This window comes from Carassius gibelio, chromosome A8 (assembly GCF_023724105.1).
Source record: "Carassius gibelio isolate Cgi1373 ecotype wild population from Czech Republic chromosome A8, carGib1.2-hapl.c, whole genome shotgun sequence".
Classification (NCBI taxonomy): Eukaryota; Metazoa; Chordata; class Actinopteri; order Cypriniformes; family Cyprinidae; genus Carassius; species Carassius gibelio.
Window position 1 is genome coordinate 24,083,639 of NC_068378.1, and position 23,855 is coordinate 24,107,493.

At 37.2% G+C, this 23,855-nt stretch overlaps 1 protein-coding gene across 4 annotated transcripts in view; it reads right to left on the reverse strand.

Annotated features, from left to right (window-relative positions):
* LOC128018957 (plexin-B3) overlaps positions 1 to 23,855 on the reverse strand; it is a 67,589-nt gene that overhangs the window by 5,631 nt on the left and 38,103 nt on the right. For all 4 annotated transcript variants that reach the window (XM_052604871.1, XM_052604869.1, XM_052604868.1 and 1 more), the window contains exons 3-29: positions 21,465 to 21,644; positions 19,530 to 19,658; positions 19,129 to 19,229; positions 17,575 to 17,707; positions 17,019 to 17,178; positions 16,342 to 16,450; positions 14,218 to 14,326; positions 13,665 to 13,790; positions 13,328 to 13,444; positions 13,011 to 13,101; positions 11,814 to 11,980; positions 10,116 to 10,267; positions 9,764 to 10,030; positions 9,069 to 9,242; positions 8,556 to 8,700; positions 8,099 to 8,335; positions 6,548 to 6,706; positions 5,947 to 6,095; positions 5,685 to 5,785; positions 4,309 to 4,526; positions 3,676 to 3,854; positions 2,632 to 2,698; positions 2,120 to 2,266; positions 1,866 to 2,025; positions 1,670 to 1,773; positions 332 to 413; positions 40 to 206 (exon numbers count right to left, since the gene is read on the reverse strand). In XM_052604871.1, the coding sequence (XP_052460831.1) occupies positions 40 to 206; positions 332 to 413; positions 1,670 to 1,773; positions 1,866 to 2,025; positions 2,120 to 2,266; positions 2,632 to 2,698; positions 3,676 to 3,854; positions 4,309 to 4,526; positions 5,685 to 5,785; positions 5,947 to 6,095; positions 6,548 to 6,706; positions 8,099 to 8,335; positions 8,556 to 8,700; positions 9,069 to 9,242; positions 9,764 to 10,030; positions 10,116 to 10,267; positions 11,814 to 11,980; positions 13,011 to 13,101; positions 13,328 to 13,444; positions 13,665 to 13,790; positions 14,218 to 14,326; positions 16,342 to 16,450; positions 17,019 to 17,178; positions 17,575 to 17,707; positions 19,129 to 19,229; positions 19,530 to 19,658; positions 21,465 to 21,644 (3,930 nt within the window). The remainder of the gene's footprint in view (positions 1 to 39; positions 207 to 331; positions 414 to 1,669; positions 1,774 to 1,865; positions 2,026 to 2,119; positions 2,267 to 2,631; positions 2,699 to 3,675; positions 3,855 to 4,308; positions 4,527 to 5,684; positions 5,786 to 5,946; positions 6,096 to 6,547; positions 6,707 to 8,098; positions 8,336 to 8,555; positions 8,701 to 9,068; positions 9,243 to 9,763; positions 10,031 to 10,115; positions 10,268 to 11,813; positions 11,981 to 13,010; positions 13,102 to 13,327; positions 13,445 to 13,664; positions 13,791 to 14,217; positions 14,327 to 16,341; positions 16,451 to 17,018; positions 17,179 to 17,574; positions 17,708 to 19,128; positions 19,230 to 19,529; positions 19,659 to 21,464; positions 21,645 to 23,855) is intronic.

Here is a 23,855-nt window from a genome sequence, read left to right on the forward strand (position 1 = left end):
CTGTATTAAAGATGGCTCCATCGCAAACATTTCCCGTACCTTCATAGAAAGCAGTCGTGTAAGGTAGATCTCAGGAATGGCTTTTGCCCGCTCCCGCTCTCTCATGCTGCTCTTCCTGTGTTTGGGGATCTCGGGGTCCTCGCTCGGCTTCACCAGATGCCACAGACGAAGACCTTCCTCCTCCTCTCCCTCCAGCATGGGAGTTTCTAAAGCAAGACCAGACATCAAGAAGAATTGATCACTTGTTGCTCTCTGATGGTCAGTTATGAGTGGAAAGAGTGTAAAAATAATGGCAATTTACTTTTGATTGATCAAAAAGTATTAAACTTACTCTCTCCAGTCTGGTAAAACTGATTTACTCCAAGAGAACTCTGGGAACGAGGGATGAGAGCCACAGTGGCCCCATCAGGCACCTGAGAAGAGAGAAGAGACACTTAGAGCTAAATCAAGTCAACCAAACAGATGGTCAATGAATCAACTAACCAACCGACTCAGAAAATTAAGCAGTTAACATGCAAACTCCATACAATAAGGCATCCTGGCTCAACCGAGACTCGAACATTCTTGCTGTGACGCAATCATCCCACAAAATCAACCAAAAAATTAATTTCCAAAATCAAACAATAAAATCAACCTAACAATAAATTCATAAAATCAATCAGCTTACACAAATCAACCAATCAATTCACAAAACCAACCAATCGACTTAAAATCAACTGAACAATAAATTCACACAATCAACCTAACAATCAACTAAAAAAAATAAGCAACTCACAAAAAAAAAAAAAAAATCTAACAACAATAAAAAAAAAAAAAATCAATCAACTAAAAAACAAACAAAAAAAATTAACCAGTTAACACACAAACCCCACACAAGAAAGGCATCCTGGCTCAGCCCCAAAACAAACCAAACAATAAATTCAGAAAATCAATCGAATAATAAATTCAGAAAATCAACCAAAAAATTAACCCACAAAAAAATCAACCAAACAGTACATTTAAAAAATCCATCAAACAATAAAATCAACCAAACAATCAACTCACAAAAATCAACCAATCAATTCACAAAACCAACCAATCAACTTAAAATCAACTGAACAATAAATTCCCACAATCAACCTAACAATCAACTAAAAAAATATAAGCAACACACAAAAAAAAGAAAAAAGAAAAAAATCAATCAACTAGAAAACAAACAAACAAAACATTTACCAGATAACACACAAACCCCACACAAGAAAGGCATCCTGACTCAGCCCCAAAATCAATCAAATAATAAATTCAGAAAATCAACCAAACAATGAACCAATGAACCAAACAATACATTTAAAAATCCATCAAACAATAAAATTAACCAAATAAATTCATAAATTCAATCAAATAATAAATTCATAAAACAATGTAAATGTCAATGTCAACCAAACAATGAACCCACAAAAAAAGAAACCAAACAATAAATCCACACAATCAACCTAACGATCAACTTAAAAAAATCAATAAAATTAATAAAATTAACAACAACAAAAAATCTAAGAACTCATAAAAAAAAAAAAACTGTCAATCAACTAATCAAGCAACCCACAAACCAACTAACCAACCCATATTTCAACTAATCAGTCTGAATGAGCTTCCATGTTCAATTCTAATCACAGTAAATGTCCAGCTGTACCTTGTAGTGCTGTAAAGTGTTGATCCGTTTCCAGCGACCCTGAACGATGGCTGTGACATCATCATCAGAAAGAGTCAGGTGACCCGCCTGACCTGATCTCCACTCTGAAGGAGAACAACACACAAAACAAGAAGCTTTAACAACAACAACAAAACTGTAGTGGTGACTAATCTATATACATCTAGAAAAACCGTACCAAGGTCCAGTGAGTCTGCGGCTGGTCTTTGGGAGAATCCTGCTCCTTTATAAATCTGGTCCAGGATTTTATCTTTAACCTGAGTGATGGTGTCGGTGTCCAGAACTTTAACAGGACAAGGCTGGACCTCGACACCGCTCTTCACCAGCACAGTCAGAGTCTGAGATGAGACACAAAAACTCCTCTTATTAGATTGGTTCATTTAGGAGATTTGCTTGGTATAGCATTAAGATGGAAGTATTACAGAGACGTACCACTGAGCAGTATTCAATGTCCTCTCGGAGCAGGTGGCTGTCGTTGAGAGTGCGTTTGGCTTTGCCCGTCACTGAATCCACTGGTCCTTTATCCACCTGGTATTTAATAGCCCTGTACAACTTGTAGAGAGGCTCACCAGCAACCTCCTAGCAAAAATAAAAAGATAAAAGATAAATTAATAGTTCATAATAATAATGATGTTCTATTATTTTATTAAACTATTTAAAATAATAATAATAAAAAATTATATATATATATATATATATATATATATATATATATATATATATATATATATGCAAATAAAAAACATTATTTTTTTCACAATAAATACATTTTAATGAAATACATATTCTTATTTTTAATTAAAACAATGATTAAATTAAAATATATTTCTTGTGAAAAATAAATAAATTATAATAATATTACCACATTTTAAAACTATGAATACAAACAGTGATTTATTCTCATTATTCACTCATTAATCAATGCAAATCGCATGCTGTGATACCTTGAGAAACGAGTAGAGACAGATGGACATCCAGTTGGTCAGCATCTTCTCCACCACCGTTTCTGTCCTACAGATGATGACGTGTTAAATATCAGATCAGATTAGATTTACTATAATCAGATCAGGATGGATCAGACCGCTTGTTTGTTTTTTTACATTAACACATGATGCACTCATTTGAAATGTAGAAATGTATTTATTGCGAGCTAGAAACTTGTTACAATGGAGTCTTAGAAACACCAGGTAAAATCATCAATAGAGGCAATCCATTTTCATAAGCTAGGAGTCTCTTATTAGTCTGCTTATTATTGTTTATTGAATATTATTGAATACTTTGTTCTTGAAAACCACACAAACATACTATACAGTATAATTAAATCACATTTCTTAACCACCTGCTTTGTGGTTAACTACAAGGTTACATCTTCAAAAATATGCGTCTACTCACACGTGTACTGTCTGACAAAAAAGAATAATATGAAAATAATCAATTAATTTATTAATTTTAATATTTTGTAGCCTCTGAGACTCCCTAAGTAAAGGTGCAAATATCAATGCCAGCTGATTCAAGCAACACATATACTACCGTATTTTCCGGACTATAAGTATTTTTTCATAGTTTGGCTGGTCCCGCGACGTATAGTCAGGTGCGACTTATTTATCAAAATTAATTTGTCATGAACCCAGAGAAATGAACCAAGAGAAATGAACTAATAGAAAACATTACCATCTACAGCCACGAGAGGGCGCTCTATGCTGCTCAGTGTAGACTACAGCAGCAGTGAGCAGCATAGAGCGCCCTCTCGCAGCTGTAGACGGTAATGTTTTCTTGTGGTTCTAAATAAATGCGACTTATAGTCCAGTGCGACTTATATATATATATATATATATATATATATATTTCCTCATCATGACGTATTTTTGAACTGATGTGACTTATACTCAGGTGTGACTTATAGCTCGAAAATACGGTAATAAAACATATGCCATGAATGTTGCTTTGGGTAAAATAACAATGATAAATAAAAAGTATATGTACAATACCTGCGCAGCATGAGTTTGGGGTTCTTGGCCACATATTGCTGCACTAGATCCCCCAGCAGGGTCTTCATCACATCTGTGAAGTATTCCAGCTTGTCATGAAGGGCCATCGTGAGAAGTGATGCGACGTAACCTCTGTCCCGCTGTGAGAAACTCTGCTGCACCTCCAGAGTATGAATGAACTAGAGGAACCCAGAGCAGAGTTTACCTGCATTAGTGCCATCAGATGTCGCCTAAAATGCACTACAACAGCGTTCTAGTTTAACCAGTTTCAATCAAACAGCTTCAGCTTTCAAAACACTGCACTACAAAGCCTCAGACTGCAACAATGGATAAATATTTAAAATCCCGAAGTTCAACGCTGAAGTTTCTGTGCTGCTGTCTGACAGGATAGCGATTGAGACCCCCCCCACCCCCCAAAAAAGATAATAATAAAAAACCCTCTTTCTACTAAACAGGCATCCAGCCGCATTCTGTGCAAAATGAATATTACATTTGCTTTCTTTTTCATCTTTTGTTTACTCTTTGAGGTGAAATAACGTCTCCAGAAACAGCCACTGACGTGCTGAATACACCAGCGGCATAAACACTGTAATTGCACTTTTCCTCTACAGGAAAACAAAGCACTTCACTGACCCGTATAAGGAAGAGTCTGTTGTTGAGCAGGTTGTTGAGCTGACCCAGGCCCTGCTCCACCGTCTGCCTGCGAGAATCAGGCAAATCCAGATTCTGACTCAGCGGCGCACCCTTCTGGCCGGGGAAGAAAACACGCTCTGCGTATGTGCGGTAATCCAGAAAGGGGATGCCAGGACCACCAACGTCACTGCTCAAATCCATCATCTCCGTCATCAGATCTGGAGGGCGGGAAAAAGTCTCTTTAATGGTGCATGTTATGGATACCATCAATCGAAAAGTTTCTCTCAATTTGAATGAATAAAAAGTGCATGTCGTTGGTGCAAGCTGTCATTTTATTTTAACTGTTATAAATATAAATTTAGGGAAAAAAAAAGGAATACTTCCCAAATACTATAATATAATACAGCTGTAACTGTTAATACAACAATATAATTAAAATAAGTGAAATCTATCTATCTAAATCTAAAATGAATAATACAAATTAACTAATACTTACATACAACTTAAATAAGATAGACAGACAGAAAGAAAGAGATAGACAGACAGACAGACAGACAGACAGAGACAGACAGACAGACAGACAGACAGAGACAGACAGACAGACAGAGACAGAGACAGACAGACAGACAGACGGAGACAGACAGACAGAGACAGACAGACAGACAGACGGAGACAGACAGACAGAGACAGACAGACAGACAGACAGAGACAGACAGACAGACAGACGGAGACAGACAGACAGAGACAGACAGACAGACAGAGACAGACAGAGACAGACAGACAGACAGACGGAGACAGACAGACAGACAGACAGACAGACAGACGGAGACAGACAGACAGACAGACAGACAGACAGACAGACAGACAGACAGACAGACAGACAGACAGACAGACAGACAGAGACAGACAGACAAACAGACAGACAGACAGAGACAGAGACAGACAGAAAGACGGAGACAGACAGACAGAGACAGACAGACAGACAGAGACAGACAGACAGAGATAGACAGACAGACAGAGACAGACAGACAGAGACAGACAGACAGACAGACAGAGACAGACAGACAGACAGACAAACAGACAGACAGAGACAGACAGACAGAGACAGACAGACAGACAGACAGACGGAGACAGACAGACAGACAGAGACAGACAGACAGACAGACAGAGACAGACAGACAGACAGACAGAGACAGACAGACAGACAGACAGAGACAGACAGACAGACAGACAGAGACAGACAGACAGACAGACAGACAGAGACAGACAGACAGACAGACAGACAGACAGACAGACAGAGACAGACAGACAGACAGACGTCTACAGTGGTATATTATAATTAAGACAAAGTCTATGGATGAACAGTGTTACCATACCAGTGAACTCTTTTCTGCACTGGTCTCCAACATTTATCTCCAGAGTCTCCAGCTGCACCAGAACCTTTTTATAGTCTCTCAGAGCCTGTTTACTCTTCCGCCTTTACAAACAGAGAGCGAGAGCAAGCACAGGGTTAGAGCGCTACCCTCCACAAATGGATACCATTAGAATTCTCTCCGAGTGCTGGATGTGAGTTCACGGCTCATCGTCATGATGACAGGCCCAGAAGGGTGAAGAATGTGCCATCTGAATTCACTCTACCTGTACATGAGAATGATAACCAGCACGATGAGAACGACCACCGCGGCCCCCGCTGCCAGACCGATCTGAGCTGACAGAGGCACCGGGGAGTGTGAATCACTGTCATACTGCACCGGACCCAAGTCAAACGCCAGGCGTCCCATTAACACCTGAGTGACACACACACACACACACACACAGATGGTAGCATGTGAACGCAAAATTAAGTCACAGTTCTAAGCAGGTGTGATAAAACACAACATGAAGCAATGAATTAAATCTCTTTAAAGAGATGGGTTCCAGGCCGCAGTCGGTAGTAAAAACCTCATTTTCAATACAGAGAAAATAATTTACAATAACACATGAACCGTTCAAGACAGACAGTAAGTCTGAGCTCTGAGGCTGTTCAGAGAAGAACAAACAAGCCGATGTGATTTTAATTGATCTAAAAGTCACAATTTTGTCATGTTATTTGCAATGCTTCTTGGAAAGAGTTAGGGATGGACAATATTAAAATTCTCGATAAGCCTGTAATTATTTTCATGTTATGACCAATAACTAATTATTTATATTTTAAGCCATCCAATGAAACAACTAAAGCTGACACTGGATAAAGACTGACCTTTAGTCTTGGTAAGTCGCTGTCGTCCAGGGCGAGAGGCAGTTCCTCAGGTGGTTCGCAGTACAGGTGTGTGTTATCCAGAGTCTTGATGACACACTCTTTGTCCCCTAGCCAGGCCACAACTTCCTCTTTACTCATAGCCAGTGTCAGTCCCTTACCCTTCAGACACAAAACACACATCCTCAGTCACAGCAACTCAACTACAACTTAAAAAGTGCAACTAAAACTAGTAATATATTTAGTTTACTGAAATAAAGCTGAAATCAAATCAAATAATAAATATAATAAATCATACTATGAGACCGTTGGCTGACGGATGTTCTGAGGTGTGCAATTATTTTCTGGGAAACACACAGTGAACATAGTTCCTGGCAGCTCTCTTGACCGCATTACAGTTTCATATCACTTCACATAGTTTACTGTAATAACAGTCACGCAGTTTGCACAAAAAGCTGTTGTCAGTGGTGCCCTGATGATTTTATCAGTCAACCTATAGTGTAGCAACTTAAAGGCTACACATGACATTTCTCACTGTTGAGATAATAACAGCACTGTATTGAGATGCACAGAGGTAGCCTTATTCACACAAGCTCTCTCTCTCTGTCTCTCTCTCTACATCTCTGTCTCTCTCGCTCTCTTTCTAATAACTGCACTAATAACTGCTTTAAAATGCAAGTGGCTCAAGCCTCCATTACCAGTTTTAAAATTATGTTTTGGAACTAGCAAAATAGGCATTGGATGAGATGTGGAAGAAATAATCCTCCTCACACTACTATTTTAAGTACAAAAACCAGACGAATCCCTTTAAATATATCATCTGATCAATGTCTTGAGGTGTGATAACTGCATTATAAGTGGAATAATTGACTCCGGGATGTTGAATTATTCTAAAAATAATGCGCACATGAAGTGTAACGGTGTGCATTATTTTTATAAAAATTCAATGGCCCACCGTCAATTATTTCTTACATATAAACCAACATTAAATATAAGATAAAATAGTAACTTAACCTTGGTAGCAAACTAAAATAAGTTTATTACTTAAGCTCTGAAATTTCTAACTGAAAATAAATAAATATCTAAAAAGGATTATTAATCAAACTAAATAGTAATATTTAAAAGAACAAAAACTAAAGCAAAATAATCTTATTTCAAACAGAAAACAAGATTACTTTGCTTACCCCATTGGCAGATCATTTTGTTTGTTTCAAGCAAAAACTCTTTTTTTTTCTGAAAACAAGAGAATAATTTTTACTTTATAATAATTTTTAGATATTTTGGCTGGAAACAAGACAGAAAATCTAAGCTTGAAAAGCGTTTTTGCAGTGCAGTTGTTATATACATATATAACAAATGAAACTAAATGGCAACTAACTTCCTCAAATACATCTCTGTCACCCAACTCTGCATTAGATGACAGTCCCATTTGTTCAACTATTAATATGAGAACTGTTCTTATTGAATACATTTAGTTTATACAGGCAGTAGTTTTTTTTTATAATATAATGAAATTTCACTGGTGGACAATCAACAAAACAGAAATGCGAGCACCTCTACTGCCAGGACTCCTCCGGGTTTGAATCGGATGGGTGTTCCTCGGGACTCACTGTTGAGCTGGAATAAGTCTGGGTTTGGGTGGTAAACGAACGGTTTGTTCTTGATGGTGTGAAAGTCAATGTGCACATTGTCCATCTCGAACCACACTCGCACGATCCTGGATTTCGGCTCCACTGCAGGGCTCTTGCAAATCATCCTCTCTGAGGTCACATTGGTGCACAACTCCTGAATCTGAAGACAAAAAGAAACATATGCATTTCCTTTCATGCGTTTGGAGTGAGAATGAGTTTTAGTCAAGTAAAAGATTAAGCCATTTCTGAATAAATATTTAAACCTCATGAATGAATCAACTGTATAAGTCATGCATGCATTAATTTTGAAAACAAATTCTATGTTTGATATGTAAAATTGGTTGAAACAATCCGTGAAATGAGTTCTCTGACTGTTTTACCATAACCAAGGGATTCCTGACAGAAACGTGGGTGTATCGACGTCTTCTGACTCCTGATCTGTCTCTAGGCTCATAAGAGACTGACATCTTTGGCTGCTGAACGACATTCAGGTTTTGGCCAGTCACATATATAAGACGTCCACCCCTGAATTTAAATAAAAATATTAGAGGACGTAGATGTAGTCTCATGACGTAGATGTAGAACAGATCTGAGTAAACGCCTGCTCATCCATGGACAATAACTGTAACAACTTAAGTGTGTATGAGTTTCTTTCTTCTGCTGAACACAAAAGAAAATATTTTGAAGAAAGCTGGTAATTGAGCAATTGACGGTAGCCATTGACTTCCATAGTATTTTTTTTAAGTCGATGGCTATCAGTAACTGTTTGGTTACCAACATTCTTCAAAATATCTTCTTTTGTGCCCAAAGAAAGAAACTCGTACAGGTTTGGAACAACTTGAGGGTAATTCATTTTTTTTTTTTGGGAAATTATAAGCCTTGAGCGCACATACCCGTAGAAACTCTCTGTAGGTGTTGCATCAGTAATCACAGGGTCTTCCATATAGCTGAAAAGAACACTATCCAAAATCCTGTCTGCTTTTCCAAACACAACTTTGACTGGCACTCTTCCAGTTTGGTTGGAGTGACTGGTGCGACAAATCAGCCGTGTGTCACTCACTTCATTGCTTTTCAGAAAAAAAGAAAAGGAAAACTTAGACAAATACAACTTGCAGCATCTTTTCAGTCAACTGCATTCACATTTTCTGTCAATAAACAGATAAATGATATCAAGTGCTGTAGGGATGATGTATTTTTGTAGGCCAAAACCCATAAATGAGTTAACATTTGAGTACCTCCGGTCCACTTTCACATCCTCATTGCGCTTAGAATTGCGCTCTTCAAAATATTCTAACTCAAAATTTAAAGGAAAAATAAAGACTGAAAGAAGCTTAATGGTAGTGATGCTGAAGTCAAGCGACAATGTTGTGGTTCGTTTATAGCCTTCTTACTTCTGCTGACTGTAGTTAGGTTTCAAAATTCAAAAGTTGTGTTCATTTCTAAAGATAATCACGATTTACAAAACATGTAAGAAACACAAACTTTGGTCACAGAGCTTATTTCCTACAATAATTTAAAAGCCAATGGAAAAATCCAGTTGGGTTTTTGTCAAGGGAACCAAGGTGATGTTAGCTCCATTTGCTCTTACATGCGACAGGGTTTTGAGCCCATGAAAGCCTGCAGGTCAGCGATTTGGTCACTACTTTGTTCTGTTCGTTGTCCCGTCAGGAGCTGCGACCCATGGACCGTTAGCATTGTGCCACCAGCTAAGGGCCCTTTTTCCGGGACAATCCTGCTCAGCTGTGGATTCTGATATGAGAACGTCTGCTGGGACTCTTGTTTCTCTGATCCTCTGACGGTGATGACGACCGGTCCGGCTGTGACATTTGCACTGGCCTGGAGCTCACACACAATGCTGAAAACAAAACCAGAATTACGCACATATGAAATCTGACGCCAACTTGTCATCATATCTGGTGCACTAAAAAAAGGAGTCGTACCTGGTGGAAATGCGATAGGCTTCAGGCAGAGGTCTGCAGGTCACCCCTGCCACCGTCACCCCTGCCTGGATGTCCTGGAAGCTCTGGCCCAGATTCGATCCCTGGATTGTTAGCAAGATGCCACCCTCCAGTGGCCCGGTCAGCGGCTCAACCTACCCACAGATAAAAGTTTGATAAAATTAATCTTTGATATTTAATTTTTCAATTCAGTTTGGCACATTAAACTTAAAACAAATGGCAACATGTACAAAACACACATGGTCTTTTATAAATATGTGCTTGAAGACCAAAATGAATGCCTGCCATGTGCTGCATGTGACTAATAGTTAGTTTACAAAGTATGTAAGATACGTAATGTATGTAACGAACAATAATAGGTTTAAATGGCAATGCAATAACAATAGTTTGAGCTTCACAGCTTTTTGGTCTTTCAGAAGCTATGTGAATCAAATCAAAGAGACACTATGAAAAAAATTTGTTTTGCAACTCCACACCAGGGATATTAGATCCAGACTCTCCCATAAATATGTTTTGTCTGATACCCGAAACCAGTTAACATTGCATTTTGTCTGATAACCGAAACTGTATTAACTGTCTTCTATCAGCTCAAAAATTTGACAGAGCAAGACAGGGAAGAGTAGATGATAAGAATAAGCAGGGTGTCAGCTGCACTCGGCACAAATCCAACAAGTGTTGTTCTATCAAATTGGTTCACATTATTCCATTAAAAAAACCCAGATAAATAAATATTATGTGTGTTTAAAAACAATATACAAAATAATTTTACATAAAAATTATTCAATAAACGATTGAATGAATTACCATTATGAAAATTTAACAGATATGGAAAGTATTATGCTCATTTAGAATTACACAAAAATGTTTAAATGTACACCTAATATGTTGGTCTATATGTGTGCATCCTCCACTTTAATTTTCTGATTGCAAAGTTAATCTTAATTTCCTGTCTTTGCCCCTCCTCTTTCCTTTCTTCACTGTCTCTGCATGGGAGAAGTGGGTTTCTTTTTCATCTTTGTTGTAAAAATGTAAAAAAAAACCTTTTGTTTTTCTGTTTAAATTATATTTATAACTTTATTTTTTCATTATTTTCATGTTTTTGTTTTAATTGATGTTGTGGTTAATTTTGTTGTCTCATCGATACACTTGAAGCACCCGCTAATTGATCTATTTATTTAATCAAAAACACAATGCAGAAAACACCAGTTACAAAAGTAAATTGAGAAAATAAATCAATATAATTATATGCTTGTGCATTTGAAGCTACACACACAGAGATTGCTATTGAACACTCAAACTAGATCCTCCGACACAAACTGTCCACTTATGAAATGATCAGTGACTATGATGACAGCTTTTGCCTTCACATTGACATTTATACATTTGGGAGAAGCTTTTATCCAAAAGTATATGCTTTATCAGTTCGTGTATTCCCTAGGAATCAAACCCACGACTTTGATGTTTTTTTGACACACAGACAGGTTTTTGATTATGCAAATGACAGAATTGGCTGTATGGTTTGCTTCAAATACTCAAGATAAAAACTAAAGTTAATTAATTCCATTGCCTTGGCAACAAAGGGCATCTTTAAGGAAATAACACAAAATGAAGTTTCATAGTTGGTGACACATTTTCTAAATTCACCCACACAATTTAATTTTGGACCATGCATATGTGTACCTCAGTAATTTTAGGAGGAGGACAGGTGTCCAGGGTTCCGCTGGTGCAGGATTGGTTATACACACAGCCGGGGGTTTCACCGACACACCACACACATCCGTAATTAGACACAACCGCACGACACTGACTGCAGTCGGACTGTCCAACTGAGCAGTCGTACAGCTGCACTGTTACACAGACACAAATTCATCTCAATTAGGTCACAAGCAACAGGCACAAAACTGTTACTAGCTGCTAACTAGTTTTTAAAAACATAAAACAATACTTTTTTTAATACTTGTATGTATGTAGATATATATATGTGACCCTGGACCAGAAAAGCAGTCATAAGGGTAAATTTCTTGAAATTGAGATTTACACATCATCTGAAAGCTGAATAAATAAGCTTTCCTTTGATGTATGGTTTGTTAGGATGTAAATATTAGATACAACTATTTGGAAATCTGGAATCTGAGGGTGCAAAAAAATCTAAATATTGAGAAAATCACCTTTAAATATATATTTACTGTAGGAAAAATCTTGATGGAACATGATCTTTACTTAATATCCTAATGATTTTTGGCATAAAAGAAAAATCTATAATTTTGACCCATACGTTATTTTGGCTATTGCTACAAATATACCCCAGCGACTGGTTTTGTGCTCCTGGTTCACAAATACACACACACACACACACATATATATGTGCAATATATAACATTTTTAATGTATATATATATAATATATATACACACACACTTTAAACAGCAAATTTACAAAATAACAAATGATATATAGCATTAAGAAGTTATATATACCGGTAGTATATTTAAAACTATACACACACAAACAGAGCATTAAAAGTTGTATTAAAAGTTCTACAAAATTGTTATTTAAAACTGTAATGTTATTTTACACACACACACACACACACACACACACACACACACACACATAAGTATAATACTTCATTGTACAGAATATAAAATATATGAATTTAAATAATCCTTTACATGTTATATATATATATATATATATATATATATATATATATATATATATATATATATATAGACCATGCATGTACTTTTTTTTATTATATATTTATTTTACATGTATTTAAGTTAATTAGCAAATTAGTAAGTGCCAAAAAAAAAGAGAATTAATTTTATGATTTTTGCCACTGAATGAACATGCATAAATGGTCACGGTACTCACAGCGGAGATGTGGTGCTGTGTCTATACGCTGCGTCCCCCACTGCAGGTATACAGGAGCGAAATATTCAAACTGCTTTCCTGAGTACTGAAACTAAGCACACACATACAAAATCAATGTATAATCAGCCAGGTGCATGCAGACAAATTATATGTGGCACCATCAACAAATCCATGTTTGAATTGCTGTGTTTTTCTGGCTGGTGAAATAAATTACAGCTATTATCACTGCAGACATCACATGCACAAGTCTATATTAACTGCACCGGCTGTGGCATAATTTGATGTGGCAATGCATAAATGGACGCTATTAATATCACCTGATGAGCGGCACACTTGAACACATGCGTCCCCGTCTCTTTATTGCGGTCCAACGTGGCCGACAAGCGCAGCTCCTGGCCTTCAATGACCAGCAAGCAAGCATAATCTTCCTCATCCTGTTTAAAATATCACACGGCATGTCACACAATCAAATGCTAATCACGAGCCATCTCTAACCCCTTTCCCCATTCCACATGCATTATCATAAATGAGTTCACCCAGACCCTCCTGACCACCCTGGGACAATCGCGTCTTAAAATGCACAGCCATGAAACGTCAAGGCCAACATATTGATTCAGGCACAATGTATGAGGTGGAATGATAAGCGAGCATCACCTCAAATATGTCCAGGTTTTTGCCCTGCAGAGAGAGCTCGCTGTCAAAGCCAACAGGAACCAGAGGGGAGCTCTGCAGGGCCCAGACACAGGGGCAAGAGTCCGGCCCGTGGGGCAATGACTGCTCCTATTCACATGCACACACAAAATGAGAATTTCAGTGAGGGCAAGGGTTGGTTAGAAAAGAAGAGAATATCCAGTCTAATGCAAATGATCTGTGTAAGGTGCGTTTTGATTGAACAGACCAAATTTAGACATGAATGCATGATTTCTACCACAGTGTTAGAGATATACTAAACTACAATATCATAACATGTAAACTGTACTTCAAAAAAATACCCTGGTAGCGTAACCCACTACTGAAAATGTTTATTCCTTTATTTGAAATAACAATTACTGATGATCTCCAAGTATAATAATATACATTTATTTTGACCTTGAGAAAGAGAAAATAGATCACTATATGTATCATGAGAGGTCGTGACCCCGTTGACTGTCTGTAATGATCTCGATTAGCGGTCAGGAGATGGTAAAGTCCTGGGGGAGATACTTACCCTGCTGTTATAGATGATGTGTTGACGAGGACAGCTCTTAGCGTGAGTGCAGATCTCATCCTTCACACACCAATGACACGGCCACATACTGCTAACACACGCCATGCACCTGCAGCAGATCACATACGATACAATGAACGGGAAAATCTATACATCTATTATGATAGTCACGGTTGCAGCATAGTCGTACTGCAGCGTTTCACTCATTTTCCATCCTCTCACTCAGACTCATTTAAATTAAACAGGTCATGAAAGTATTTAACCCCAAAAGGAAAAAAATGAAATAATATTTTGCATAAAAATGACTACAAATGACTTGAATACAAATGCTATTTTTTATTTTAATTAGCATAAAATTAAATGCAGCACAACAAATACTATCATGAATGATGTATAAGCACTTTCAAATTTAAATTTAAATTTTTTTATGATAATTCGTTTTTTTTTTTTTTACATTATAGTAATGAAATTAATTTGCTTAGTTGTCAAGAAAAACTCAGCTTTATTTTCTTAAAGGCAAGACACTACAGGTTTTTACTTCCATAACATTCATATTTTCTTTAGTGGAAAGAAAACCTCTAAAATACACGTTTAAATGTTAATTTATGTAGAAATTATAATACATATTTTTACAGGTTGTTTTCTCAAAAAGTTTTTTTTTTCGCAGGAATATACCAAAATTCACATGTTTTGCTCCTATCTATATTCTGAAGGTTTTCACATAAGGGATTTTTATAGATCATTCACTTGATTTATTTACCACATTGTTCCTAAAAATATGGTAAATTTAGTTCTGGCTGTTGACAGTAATTTCTGATTTATGGAATGATAAAGAGAGATATCCGAAAGCCTCTCTGTAAAAACCTTTAACTGTAATATATCAACAATATGAAAACATTTTTTTGAACTTGACTTAATTCAATGTTTTCTGGAAATATATGCAAAGTAGTGTTTATTTAATTAGAGAATGCCTCATTTGCCTATTTAAACAATTAAAAAAAACGATTACACTATTGACCTGTGGTGTCTTGCTTTAAGCAATTCTTTATTACAGGTGGGGCGGCACAACTAATCGAAATAAAATCGCAAAAGGCATTAAATCGCGATTAGGCAGAAGCTAAAAATCCAAATATTCCCAGAAGAAGAAATCCAGAAACTGCCTATAGCTGCAGCTGAATAAACAGAAAATGTAACTGCTTTTACTGATTCAGCGTGACTAATAAACACACGACTACAGCAATATATGGTTTATATTGTATGGAGTTCTTCTTATTTAAATTATCATCATAATAAAGTATATGTATAATGAAATGCTAATCGACATAGCCTTTATAACTGCTTAGAATACAATGAAATACTGTGTGCCTTAATTGTTCTGTTTAAGAAGCCACATCCTCTCAAAGAAGGATTTATTTTACACACTTGACTGACGTTATGAAGTAAATTTGAAGTTAAAACATGTTATTAATTGTGATATTTTCACGTGCTTTCAGATGGAGTGGCATTTACTACACAGAGCCACAGTTCACTGAGCTGTCATAATAGCGAACGATTTCGTAGATTTCATAATCCTACAATTATATCGTCTGCATTTATGAACGCGATTTTGCATAGCAGTGAACTACGGCTTTGTGTAGTTAATGCTGCTCCACCTGAAAGCAGGTGATGGAGATTTACTGCTAATCACAGAACCAGCTTTACTGACTAAATGCGCATGACAATTGCGATTAATTGCGTTTGATTAATCGTGCAGCCCTAATTACAGGCTGTATGAGATTCACCTAAACAGGTTGCTTTTGTTAGTTTAGGTTTAAGACCTCAACGTGTAAAATTACCTCTGTGACCTTTGCTCACTCTCATTTCACAGGAAAAGTTGCTAAATATTAAATTGCATTTGATGCAATTTATAAAGTTACGAAGTTATGACATCAAAGTACCAAAGATTTCTAAAATATTTTGCAGGTGCGCTTCTGTAAAGGTGAACTGTTGTGTAAGTGTGTCTGCATAGTTCAACTACTTCAATATAAGGGTTTTTCATGATACAAGCATTTAAATTCTTAAACATTGCATTTTGCATGTGTAAATTTATTCATAAGAATGAACTCTGTGTGCATATGTGCTTACGGTGAGGAAGCGTTGAGCCGTCCGACTGCTTTACAATCATAAAAGGTGATATTTGTATGCGAGATGGTCACGTTTCCAAACCTCAGTGCAATTGGAACAGATACGTGATCTATAAATAAACAAAAATCAGCAAAGCATATGACAAAACCAACAATATTTCAAATTTTGACCTAGATTCTCCACATTGAAATGTGAGTCCATGATATTCAATATTTAACATGAATTTAACCATCCCTGCACAGTAAATACTGTACACCTACTGTATACTCTAGAGAGACACATAACTCATTGTTTGGATCTCAGGGCTGTTTGACTAAAAGCTTTAGTACATATTCCCAGCAGAATGCCATTTTCTAGTTGCAGCAAAGAAGATAAAGTCAAAATAATCCCTATAACCCAGATTCAACATCAGTAAAATCAACAGAAGTATCTTTAAATGTATATAAATCCACGCCAGTGCACATTCACAACATGCACACAAACATATTCTGCTTGGGCAGTTAGATAAAACCATGATAGCCAGTTTCAGATTACCAAGAATAAAAAAAAAGTATTGCGTGGGTAACAGAAGCATGGTCTCTTGAAAAGAAATGGTTTGGGTTTCATTCCCCTCAGCTCAACAGTTGGTAGCTGGGATAAAACGGCCTTGGCAATGCGATCATGTCAGCGTGGCTCACCGTTGCCTGGCGTACTCGGCGGGAGCTGCTCTGGAGCTGGAGATTGACATGTGATTCTATTCTCTATGACAACCGCAGGCTGAGCAGCCAAACTCCCAAAAGCGCAAGATAGAGACTCATCCTTTGACAAGACCGGCAACTGTAGAACCGTGAAAGAGACCTTGAAAGCAGAGAAGAAAAAACCATCAGATATTTAATGGCCATTTTAGGAATGTGCAAGGCCATGGTTGGTCTTGTGAATACTAATAAGAGATGTTGTTGAATCTTTTGTTTGGATGCTGGTGAGGTTTTTGTGCTTCGCTTGTTAAGACCAAGGTTTTCACTCTATGTAACCATCCGTTCGTATTGCATAAGCGGAGATCTGACCCCTTACAAGAATGTTAGTATGCACTTGAAAACCTTGAGTCCAGTGTACTGATGCATTTACAACTGAAGCAAGAATTCGAGATGGGGCATATCACAATTCTCTTAAAATTCTCTCAGGATGCTGTGAAGACCTCACAGACTATAATGTGACAGCAGAGTGTGGGCGGTGATCTGGGATCAGGGTTTGTACCTGTGTCTGCTCTTCTCTGCTCTGGATGGAGGGGTGTAGACTCTCTATGGACACACACTGGTGCTCACGGCTGTAGCTCCAGATCCAGTGGTGATGCTGAGCGTGCCGTGCACAGTCCATCTTCCTTGTGCACCTGATACATAAAGAAACAATGAGATAAGGCTCTGTTTAACGTTACAGAGGATATGAAAGCAAAACTGAAATAAACTCCAGAGGCCTCTCAGAGCTTTTGAGATATTTTATTAAAGCATCATAGGTCAACGTCTGGGCAGGCAGCGTTAAAAGAAAACGTTAAAAAATTATGTTGTTTATGTTGTTCTCACCATATTATTTTGTCACACTGTCTGAGATTCTGTTTCTCATGTAACAAGAGTGGACGGCTATTTATGTTTCAAAAACAAAAATTCCAAAACAAAACATAAAAGCACTTTTAAAACATCAAAGTTAGGCCATATGACTCATGTGCTATATTTCAAGTCTTCTAAACCCATACGACAGCTTCTGTCTGTGTGAGAACAGACAGAATTTAAGCCGTTATTGCTAGGATGATAGGATTCAGGAAATTTAAGAGCTACAGCAGAGAGGACAATTATTTGTGAATTGCTTGTGGTTAGTAATGGTCTGTTTCTCATAAAAAGTTTTTGTATAGTATCAAAAGACTTTGAATATAGTGGACAGACTACTTTTATGGTGCTGTTTTGCACTTGTTTTATGCACTTTGGAGCTTTTTGCAGTATAAGTTACAATGTAGGGAAAACAGAAGCCTGGTGACTGAAAAGAAAGAAAGAAAATAATGTCAATAAAGTGTCAAAATTGCATGGGGATGAATAGATGACCATTTAATTTTCGGGGTTAACTAAGACAAATATAAACCATTGTTCAAAGGTTTGTGGTTGGTAAGATGTTTAATAAAGCTTTTGAAAGAAGTTTCTTACTGTCATCAAGGCTGCATTCATTAAAGACACGATACAAACAGTGTTATTGTGAAATACATTACAATATAAAACAACTCTTTTCTGTTGTAACATATTTTAAAATGAAATTTATCCCGTCTTCAGTGTCACAGATCCTTCAGAAAACTTTCTAATATGCTGATTTGTGCTCAAGAAACATTTCTTATTATTATAAATGCTGAAAACGGTTGTGCTGCTGGAAACTTTGATGCATTTTTTTGAAAAATAGAATTTGAAAAATAGAATGTGAAATAGAAATCATTTGTAACAAATATTTTTTTGTTACTTTTGATCAATTTAATGCATCCTTGTTGAGTAAAAGTATTAATGTCTTACTGACCCCAAACTTTTGAACAGTTTTGTAGAATTAAATCATAGAAATCATAGAACAATCTCCTAAAAAAAAACTTGAACTGGAAACGAATATCTGCTGTTCTGTGGAAGCAGAAATCGTTGAAAAATTATGAATATCTCAAAGATCTATGTAAATGATCTCCATATGCTTAGATGTTTATGTAAAAGGAGAGGCGTGGCCTGATGGGAAGGGAGTGTTGAAAGAGCAGGCGGTGATGTGTAACAGCAGTCAGGTGAGCTCAAGTACCTGCCCTCCAGCGAACACCAGCCGCAGTAGGGATCTCTATTAGACAGACAGGAGTGGCAGTCTAAATGCTTCTCACACTGAGCGACGTGGAGCTTTGTAACCTAAAAACACACAAATACAAATCAGATGCCCTGAGCAGCGTTTCTTGAATTGGAAACTGATAAAGCGCAAGAGGAAGTGTGAAAACAATCTCCGATTCTGATTGGCTGCCAAGAAAAATCCAGCGGCAATTACTTGACCATGCAAAAAACAAAACCAGACTTTTATCTCGAGAAAAAAAATCTGTTATTCAAATGATGTTTGTCAAAGTAAACGTGTAATCTCTCCTTTGAGAGCGCGCATGTAACAGATGTCGTGTTTCAGTTGCTGGCAGTTGAAAGGAAGTTGTTTGTCTCTCATACCTTTCTTTCAGTTAATACATAGACGTTCTGTTTGGTGGAGTCCAACAGCAGGTCAGCGTTAATGGGACTCTCTGCATCCACCTCCACTGTGTCATATTTGGTACCGGTACCATCTGCATGCAAGAACACCTGCAACAAAAAAGGCATATAAAGCACAACTTTTCCAAACAAACCACTTTTAAAGGTATCACTTATGTCTGTAGCAAAAACGCTGCGGGGCACATTATACGCTCAATTTGAATACCTACAATTAGTGGTTTATTCAAAAGCATGAACAAAAGCGAATCAATGCTTTCACATACATATGCATATACAAAAGACACAAAGCTCAGGCTAGTTGCAATCTCAGCAGCCCGGTATGTTTCTCAACATCTTGCAAGCAGGGGAAGTGATACCATTGGCTTTCTGTGATAAGTTCTGCCTGAGGAGAACTTTGGGTGGTAAACAAGCTGTTGTTTCAGAGTATGGCCGTTAATATTTCATACAGCACCAGAGGGGATTGAGGGATGAAAAACGTAAAGTGCGGTTCCTGCCACCCCTATCAGCTGATCCAGAGCGCACTGCATGTGACTGGCTCCCTTGGGATTGGTTCTCCCTAAGGCGCTTGCAATAAGCATTCAGAACATGTCCTCTTACGCTGATGAGGCAGCCGCTCGCACACAAACACACACTCCATCCTACATGCAGACACACACTCATACCACCTCCAGGCCAGACGGGCCAACCACGAGCAGTAAAGACACCACATTCTCAGACTGAAAGTAGGCAAAATTGGCAGATCATAATATATTCGCTTACTGTAATGCAACAAAATGAATGTGTTTCCCAAGTCTGAATGAATGTTGCACTAGGATCTTCCGCCTTAAGGATCTTTAAGAATAATTCAACCAAAAATTAACAATGCAATCATTATTAAATCATCCTTTTGCGGTTTGTTCCAAGTCTTTTGAAGCCTCTAGCTGCTTAAGTTGTTATTTACTAAAAAGTTGAACAGCAAAACTTGGCATCAATGTCTAAATTTCTGAACATAAACTTTTAATGGCATTTTAGAGCTTTGCTGAAAGAGAAGATTTTCTGTAAAAACCCTTACTTAAATGTTTGTTTATTTGGGGCATATGGACCACTTTTATAGTGCTTGACAGATCTGTTGTTATACAGAAAACATCATTTAATAAATATTTTAATTAATACAGACATTGGAAAGATGAGTTTTTGATGAACTATAACTGAAACCAAGTGTAAGAGTTGCTCATCATTTAGTTCTTTTCACTTTCCATGACTCATAAATAAATTCTACACTGTTTCACGTCTAAGATCACAGAGCTTGAGAGACCTGCATGCTCTCTCTTGTCCATTTGCCTTAATTAGCAGCCTAAGTCCAAATGTGACAGTTCAAGCTAACTGTGACGACTTATGTTGTTGTTGTTTTTTGCTTTGAAAGTTGATCTTCAACTATACTGTCTCATTTGCAGTGGCCTTGAACTGTAGGCCTCAAATAAAGGATACAAAAGTGTCCAAACTGCAAAGCATTTTACAAAAAAAGAAAAGAAAAAAAAAAAACCTCCCCAAAACTTTGTCCTGATAAATAATGTAACACATTATCTGAACTCTGACTGAACCAACCCATTTTAATAACATAATATTACCCTGCTGTAGGGTGGTTTGCTCATTACTGGAGAGTTAGTGCTTAATGACAGATTACGATTACTCCATGTGTTTGCTTTTGAATAAAGAAGTATTTAATGATAGTACACAGCCTTTAAAATTCAGTTGTTCATGCTGATTTTTCCCATTATGTTTCAGTGATGGATAGTGGGTATTTAATGTTAAAGGATTTGTGCTGCTTACACAAAAATTGCAGGTTTAGAGCCATTAAAGCATGATGCAAGATTAAAAAAAAATGCATGGCTAATAATAGGTAATAGTAAGTCATACCTTGTGCAACCTTCCATTTTTGTCTCCTAAAAGTACTATGGTGTGGCCAACTTCAGTTGCCGTGGTGACAGCAGTGATGGGAGGAGTCCAGGTGAAAGCGGGCGTGGCCTCAAGAGCAGTGGCACTGGCGATGGGGCTGGGTGTGTGTTCACCTCCGCATGGGTACTTGTTCAGAGAGTCCTGCACACCCCCAAAAACATTACATTACCTATATCTATCATCAAATACATTTATAATACACAGTTCATGGTTATAGCAGATGGAAAATAATTAGGGATGGGAGCAGTTGGGAATTCAACAGTCTTCCTCTCTCTAATCATATTAAACTCAGGCTGCAACCTCAACTTGGCTAAAATGTGACATTTTGGCACTTTAGAAGTAATAGTGCTTGAAAACACTGTCAGTATGGTTTTAATGTGGCGCTCTTTCTGCATTAGGGGAAGAATGCAGACTGTAAACAGGACACAATGTCATGAAAACAACTCAGTTCCAGAATATTTATACATAAGGTCTCTGAATAACAACCCATTCTCGATTCCCAACCCATAAACTGATTATACGCCACTGCTGACAACTTTATTTACTGCAGAGGACTCAATTTCTGCCTACCCTTACTGACAGTGACAATAGGGAGGAAATTATTGGGAGAGAGTTGCAGTTCGTTCAATACATTAAACTACACTACCATATAAAAGTCGGCACACTTTAATCTTCAAAACTATTCAATTTAAATGCTTAAGTTTGAATTCATGAAATAGTTTTAAAGGCTAATTTAAAATTGCACATTTATTAGAGAGGTCCAGCTTTTTGGGTTTGTAGGTGTTCAGGTACAGAAATTGAATAACCAAATGTAAAATAACACTGCACAGTCATCACTGTATAAATTAAATATAGATTAATCCTTGATCAAGCTAAAAAAGTTTATTCAGTTGAGAGCAGTGAGTGATTTTCTCTCTCACTTTTTTTTTTCTTGAAAAAGACACAGACAGCACAGTAAATTATCCAGTATAATGGCACACGTCAGACTTCTTTCTCAACTGTTACTCAATACTTTCACTTAAGACATTACCAACTGTTTTGGAGAATATTTTGACATAATTTTGTGTGTATCTGTCCGTTGAAATGAAGTGTTCACATGTTGTCTGAGACATGGTTCTCTGTACACACCGAAAACAGCTCGTGAGTGATAAATTTAGTTATTTTGCATTGTCTTCTGCTTCAAAGTTATAAACCTTCTTGTATGTCTAAATCCACATGGTGTATTTGTTTAAGAGGCTTGGACACCCTGGAGTCTGCAGAGCATATAAACAGCAAGATGCTCAAATACAAGAGCTGAATTATTATTTTTTTTTTTTACATAGATTTAATGACTGTGCTACTATGCTAAGATATGGAACCTTAATAATAAATAACAAGAAGGTGTGTCCGAACTTCTGACTGGCAGTTTAAATGCAATGGCATGCAAGTTTCTAATATATACAATTTGGCTTTACTTGGAAATCGGTCAAAGGATACATAAACAGTTTAGGAATTAATGAATGTTAAATGTTTTGGAAATAATGAGGTTCGAGCTAATCACACAGACAGACAGCTGTGTGCCCACATGCTTCCAATACTGAGAAAAAAAAACCTGACAGATGACATATTATGAACAATTAAAATCCAAAATGCAAGTAGAATATTAAGTTGGAGCTCTAAAAACTGGAAAAGCACTAAGTTTCCAAAGTCAACTATGAAGATTTGGATAGTGCCAGAAACATCCTGTCCTTGCTGTGTGCATAAAAATCAATGTAAAAAAAGCTCAGCAACTTTTATTATGGTGTCTGTCAAACCCAACCCATCATCTGTCTATGGCTGGGAGTGATTTTAAATGCACTCTCACTGGAGCCAGCCACGGGTTGGTGTGTCCTGACCTAATGTTATTCAGTCGTCAGTGGATGGACATGCACAACAATACCTCAGCTAACAGACCAAGGGGAGTGGCCACACAGGACAGCAAAACAGTGGCACACAATTGAAGTCAAATGAGGTAAAATACACAAACACACCTAATGCTTTGGAAACTAGATAGCAATCCATTCTGCAGTACTTCCAATGAATTATTGAGATGGCCATAACTGTTACATTTGCAACATGAAAATCTTGAACATAAAGTCGTAATGAAATCAGAACTGAACCTCATTTCCTTTCTCAATACCCCTTCCTGGATATTGTGCACCAGTGTTAATTTCGTTGACGAAGACTATGACGAAAAATATTCGTCAACTAACCTTTTTCACGGACGAAAACTAAATAAAAACTAAATAAAAAGTCAGATATGATGACGAAAAATGTGACGAAATATAACTGACACTTTAGTCAACGAATAAAAATGAGACGAAAATATATGGG